The sequence below is a fragment of the Crocodylus porosus genome, unplaced genomic scaffold (assembly GCF_001723895.1).
Source record: "Crocodylus porosus isolate Cpor-Errol unplaced genomic scaffold, CroPor_comp1, whole genome shotgun sequence".
Lineage (NCBI taxonomy): Eukaryota > Metazoa > Chordata > Crocodylia > Crocodylidae > Crocodylus > Crocodylus porosus.
The window spans coordinates 310,087-316,350 of NW_017728937.1; the positions used below are offsets into that span (position 1 = coordinate 310,087).

The 6,264-nt window shown below is 48.5% G+C and overlaps 1 protein-coding gene across 10 annotated transcripts in view; it reads right to left on the reverse strand.

Annotated features, from left to right (window-relative positions):
- CTNND1 (catenin delta 1) overlaps positions 1-6,264 on the reverse strand; it is a 47,760-nt gene that overhangs the window by 20,983 nt on the left and 20,513 nt on the right. For 6 of the 10 annotated variants that reach the window (XM_019547183.1, XM_019547185.1, XM_019547180.1 and 3 more), the window contains exons 2-3: positions 3,523-3,638; positions 1,680-1,931 (exon numbers count right to left, since the gene is read on the reverse strand). The exons of 2 other annotated variants lie outside the window; for them this stretch is intronic. In XM_019547183.1, the coding sequence (XP_019402728.1) occupies positions 1,680-1,874 (195 nt within the window). In that variant the 5' untranslated portion in view covers positions 1,875-1,931; positions 3,523-3,638. Of the gene's footprint in view, positions 1-1,679; positions 1,981-3,522; positions 3,639-6,264 lie in introns of all 10 variants that reach the window. 2 more of the 10 variants (XM_019547181.1, XM_019547187.1) reach the window with 2 other exon arrangements.

Consider the following 6,264-nt stretch of genomic DNA (forward strand, 5'->3'; position numbering starts at 1 on the left):
CCTTCTCACCCTAGTCAGGCCCAAATGTTGCAGGAGCCAGTTGCAAGACCCTAGAAGTGTGCCAGCATTGACTCCAAGGAGATTCCACATACCCTACGCTCTTACTCCCTTAGGTAAAGGAAGCAAGTGCCCTCGAGGTAGGTGCTGAACAGTCATGCCAAAGACGGATCCATTCCTCAGGATTTTTACATCTTTCTTTGATATGGGAGCAATAGGTCATAAGACATTTCAGCATCTCAGAAGAATTAGGGGGAACACCATGAATAGTTTCAAGCAGCAGACCACTGTACTATGGGTTCTCACTCCTTCTGATGACTTGGAAGCTAACTTTACTCCCACGTATTCCCTGCAAAACTCTTACCCTCAAACAGCACCTTCAAATTTTCTCAAGTAGAACTAGTATCCACAGCCAGAGCTAAACCCCACCCTGCACACAGCATGCCTCCTGCCATTGTAATCTGGCCACTGAGGGGGCACAAAGGGTCTTGAGTTTAGGATAACCAAAGAGCAGAGTGAGAAACAGAACCAGAGTCACTTTAGCAGAAAGTTCATTTAAAACCATGTAAATATAGAACTAGTTCTCCTCTGCTTCCTTTGGCATTTGCCCTGTCCTGGCCACCTATCCAGCAGTTCAAATGCTAACCCAGGACTTCAGGAGCCTGCCTAGTTATAGGGCATTGTAGGAGAGCAGGGAATTAAACCCATGTCTCTGGAACTCTGGGTCTCAGTTCTTTATCTACAAAATTAAAAAGGTGCAGCCCCGTCTCTTACAGGCATGAAGAGAACATATACAAATCAAAGTGCCAAGGTGCTCACATATCACCAGGATGTGACCAAAGTGCCTCAGACTATGCCAAGTCTGGTCAGATTGGGCTCTAGCTAAGCTTCTGTGCAGGGCTTGCTACTCACAGCTATCTATGTTCCTATGCGTGGCTTTGAACTCTTCCTACCATAACACAGCATACACAAAGTAATTCAGGTGCCACTGCCAGGTTACAATGCCAGAACACCAAGGGCATGAACAGAGGTAGCATTTAAAGCACTTAAAATGCCTCTCAAATACTCAAAACGTCAAGTGGACAGCTGTAAGTACCCTACAAAGCACTCCAGAAGTGGCAGAAGTGCTCCAAAAATAATCCTAAAAAACCTGATCGTATTTATGAGCATTTCAAAATGAAGCTATTCTAGGTACATGTGCACAGGGGAGGGCTCAGTCCTCAGAGCTCCCCAACTGCCCTCCCTCCTTCTCCCCCATACAAACATTTCTGCCCGGGACTGCATTTCTACCCAATCTGCTTTAAGAGTCTCTAGTACCACAGAGATCAACCAGTACCTTCCTATCTAATTGATCATTCTCTTACCACACACCAGTCCTCTTATGACCAGATGCCCTATGGGGCCTTTTACACAAAAAAAAAAAAAAAAAAAAAAAAAAAATCCTCCAGATCTACAGTGCAAATGACAAGTTACAACAGGTACTTGTATCAGTTAGCTGGGGAAACAGCTGCTCTGTAAAGCAAGCTGGGAGAGTGAGGAGTGGGAGAGTGAGGAGCGCCACTTCACTACAGGCCAACTCTCCTGGGAGCCCAGAGACGCTCCAGCATCCATTACTGTCCACAATGAGGCAGAGAAAAGGGCTCTGGAGTCCTGCATGCCCACCTCTCTTGAGGGGGTTTTACCTGATGCCGACGGGTGAGGGTACCGTTGGCCATCGTCTGGCTGGCATCATGTGGGGAGACCCGGACGCGCTCCAGCTGTGCTGAGACATGACGCCGTTCCTCCTCCAGCGCCCGGGTCAGCTTCTCAAACTGTGCCTCCTGTTCCTTGACAGAGGCCAGGATGCTGGCAGTCGACTCCACTTCTGAGTCGTCCATGATGAGGACCCCGCACAGGGGGTGGGCGTAGGGCACAGGGTATGTGTGTGAGGGAAACTGGTGTCAATCAGAGGGGAAGAAAAAACAAGAGGGGAAGTACCCCTCACTTCACCACACACAGTTGGGGCCAAGGGGAAAGAAGGAAGGAAGGAGAAAAGATATCAGTGGTCAGGAGACAGATTCCAAAAGATCAGATTATTTTAGCACTGAAAGAATAAGCGTCAATTCTGCCCCAACCTAGCACTCAACCCCAGAGACAAGAGCCACTGGCCTGATACAGCTGGCCTGCATGGCAGAGGCATCCTCCCCGCTACAAGGGGGCTCCCCCTGATCCAAGCTTCAAAACAGGCCTGCCCCCAGGGATGAGATCTTAAATGGAACTGACTGATCCGTTTTCCGCACCTTGAAGAAGCAACAATCCCAAGAGAGGCAATCCCACTTAATATGCCCAAGACCTCCTGTACAATCTTAGAGTCCCTTTAGCTTCCCCTATAGGGATCACCTAAAGGATAAGGACATTCTCTCAAGCTCTTTCAGGCTGCAGAAACTCTTGACAAGAGAGTCAGCAAGGCAAGTACAATTGTCACTACAGAGAAAGCCCATTCCACCAGACAACCGACTGGCTTACAGAAGCCAGATAGTAATAGCTGCATCTTTATGGGCTTACAGTTGTCGGAGAGCTAGTGTCCCCACCATGAAGAGCCATTCATTTTCCCCATTCCCTGCCCTGGCTACCTGCCTACAAAAGGTGTGGCCCTGGATCTTCAGGAAGGATGGCAGACAAAAGATCATTTTTGCTTGAGGAGAATATCTGGTATCACCACAGCAACTCTCACTTACTGACGTTTCTATTTTCCACCCTAGTGGAGAAGTACATCAGGACGCTAGAGGAACAAATGCTCCTAGCAAGAGCATAGCATAATTCCAAGCAGTAAAAAACAATCCTGAACCTGAAAGCAGTACATGGAAGTTTCCTCTTCAGGCTTCTTTTTCTGAAAGGGAACCTCCAGAGACAACACTGCTTAAAAGCTAACTCCCAGAGTACAAACGGGAAAGGCCACAAATACAACTCCCCTCCTCTGTCTCTTAACAACCCTGGGGAAGTGGAAGTCAAATAGAGCAGTGACAAGATCCTTCATCAGCCAGAGCTGCTCAAGGAACTAGGGTGGGAAGTATTTTGATATGCACCCAATCAGACCAGCTCCTGCACCATTCTTTGTACTCTATGATACAGCCAGTCAATTCCCTGGGCACTCTGATCAGGATAACATCATCCATTCCCATTGTATTCAGTCCTAGATGCAATCATTCCCCAACAGGAAGAACTAATGAAGCAGGGGCCCCCATAAGGGAAATGCAGTCTGTTACACTGCCCCTGGGATTCACTTTCAGTTCCTCCTTGGGCACCCATCCCAACTCCATAAAGTTTATGACTGGAATCTGAACCTGCTGAACCCACAATGCTCCTTTGGACCTGTACAACTGGTCTTTCATCTCACGTCCCAAAAAGCAGAATATCCTCTTGCCTTACCTGCTGTGCTTGCAGAGAATTACAAATAGTTAAAACAGGAAAGAAAAATTAAAAAGGAAAAAAAAAAAATCACAAACATTAAAATGTAAAAAAAAAAATAATAATTTCCATACACACCTGTTAAAGAAGAGTTGATCTGATTGACTAAGGCACAGTGCAGCCACGTCTAGATGCAAAGAATCATGGGAGAAGCAGCCCGGCCACCACCAGTGAAGCAGCAGGAAGGAAGAGTGCTGTAGAGATAGTGGGAAGGGAAAGGGGGTAAAGAAAAAAAAATAGTGACTAAAACAAAGGAAAAGAGGGGTGGGACAGGCAATATGGGATGGGTCAGGATTTGACACTGCTGGGGAATTATGGGAGACAACTCTGAGCCATTCAGTGGCTTTTCAGCATTGGTTTCCACCAATCCCCCATATCATCTCAAAAGGATATGGACGATCTTGGTAGAAAAGAATGACTCCAAGTAGAAGTTCACTCACACTAGTTTTGCATATACACTGAAATCAACACCTCTCCTGCAAAAACAAAAACAAAAACACACCTCTCTCAAACTAGCCCCTGTCCCTACTCCCCAGTTCTAGAGCTTGCCAGCCTCCATTACAGCGGTCCATAAAGCCCCTCAGAGCCATTCAGATGCATTCCTGCTAGCTTAACTGGCCAAGTCAGCCCTTTACAGGCTGCCTCAGACTGAACAGGAAGGAACACAAACCCTCACTCTCCTGAGAAACCTGCACCAGAGTGAAGAGGCAGGCTCCCTCCTCCACCCACCTCAGATGCACCGAGTCCCAGCAAGCCTGCTAAAGACATTTTAGAAACTGATAGAGTCAGAGGAGGCATGCAAGGACTAGCCTAGCCTCTCTGCCAGGTGCCTCTCTCCTGTTCCCACGCTCTGCAGCAAGGCACCAGCCCCTGAGAGCAGGCTGCACCCAAGCCCTATGCCCCTGCATGCATCTTCCTTATAAAATACTCATTGAACAGACAGCAGGACAGAAACAGTTCTCGCATTTGCTCCCATAAGCTATACCCTACCTCACCATCTCTCCCCTCTCCCAGATCCTGTCCCCAGTATTCTGGTTCCATCTCAACTCTGCCAAGGCCCCTCAATCTCAGCGCACAAGCAGCCATTAAAGTCTAGGGTAGAGGCCTCCCAGACAATTTGTGACCTTAAAAAAAAATTGAGATCAGGCTCCTCCACCTATTAAGATGGCTGACACTCCAGCTAGGTCCTATTCTTTCAACCCTCCAAGGCCCCCCTTAAAACATAAGCAAGTAACCATTTTGGCTTCAATTCCTATCAGCCAAAGACTAAGCCCAGATGAGATTTTAAAATTTGCTTTAGACAGATTGTTTGAATTTTCTTTTAACATCTGGTGGCTTCTGCCCTGTAGTCTTCCTTTATCCACTGAAATCCAGTTCTATTGTTGTGCTCAATGTACACAAAAGCAGAGAGACCACCACATACATGAGCATGTGGGTGTGTACAAACATTCAAAATCCTCTTCAGGAACACACAAACTGGTTTGATTTGTTCTAACTGGATTGAAACATGGCTAGTTGGTGCTTGGCTTCCTGGGCTTTCATCAGGGTCAACAACAGTACCAGATTTCAAAATGGCATCTAGGGATACCGTAGGGAACAGAACCAGCACTGCAGTCAGACAGATCTCTGATCTCATCTGATGAACTATATTTCCAGCCTTCCCAATGAAGAAAACCTTTGAGGACCAGACTCAAGGAAGCACCCCTGATCAACTGCACTAGGAGTCTGACCCAATTTCAGAAAAGTCAATAGTCAGTTAACAGTAAAGCCCAACTGCATGGAAGCCCCTCCAAGAACCCAAGCCCTCTTAGCAAAGCGTTATGTGTTGCTGCCCCTTACTCCCTTGTGGCTCTACTAAAGTGGTGTTCACCCTCTTACTGAGCATTCTTCCCACTGCTAAGACAGACCTATCTGCTAAATAACCGTACCAGATTTGGGACAAGACACCCAACTATCCAAAGAGGAAAGATTGAGGCTGACAGGGACCTCATAAATAGACTTGGGTGGATGCCTCCATCTACTGCCACTTAAGGCTCTTCAGCACAAGACTATGGCTAGTGCCCCTGGCCCAGGGCTCCAGCGTTTATGGAAGCTAGGAGTCTGCCAACAACCCAACATTTAGGAATATACAGCTATTAGAGTCTAAGGGTTAGCCATACTTGGCAGGAGAAAAGAGGGCAGCAACAAGATGACCGCAAAACAACCACCATCAGAGAATCATTTAGCAGCCAAGGACAGCCCTGAGAAGTTAATTAATGGAATACATGGACCTGGCCCTTTCTCCATGGATTAGAGATGGGGTGGGAAAAATCCAGCCAGCCAAGGGATTCGATCCGGTCCACAGCAGGTCCCTCAGCCCCATCCAGCACAGGTGCAGAGGACACTGGCACATGTAACCAGTCCCACCACCCCCAGGCACACAGTGGAGCAGAGGCAGCACAGCAGCAGGACTCAGATTCCCAGCAACCCCCCAAGCAGCAGCAGCTTATTCTGCCCAGTTTCCACTGCCACCAGACCCAGCCTCACTGCCTGGCCACAGTCTGCCCTGCACCCACTGCCTGGGGTGCTGGATGGAGTGGGTGGGCTGGCTCTCCATAGACACTGGCTCAGGACCCCCAGACAGGGAACACTCAGCCAGGTGGATAAACACCCCACAGTCCCAGCCCCCCTTCACCTGTCCCACTCCCAGATGCCACTTCCTGCCTGCCCCTGGCCCCATCCCAACTGCCCGGCTGAGCACAACCTGCCACAGGGTCCCGGGACAGTCTTCATGGAGACCCTGCCTGCTTCATCTGGCACCCCTGGTAGTGGGTGCAGGGC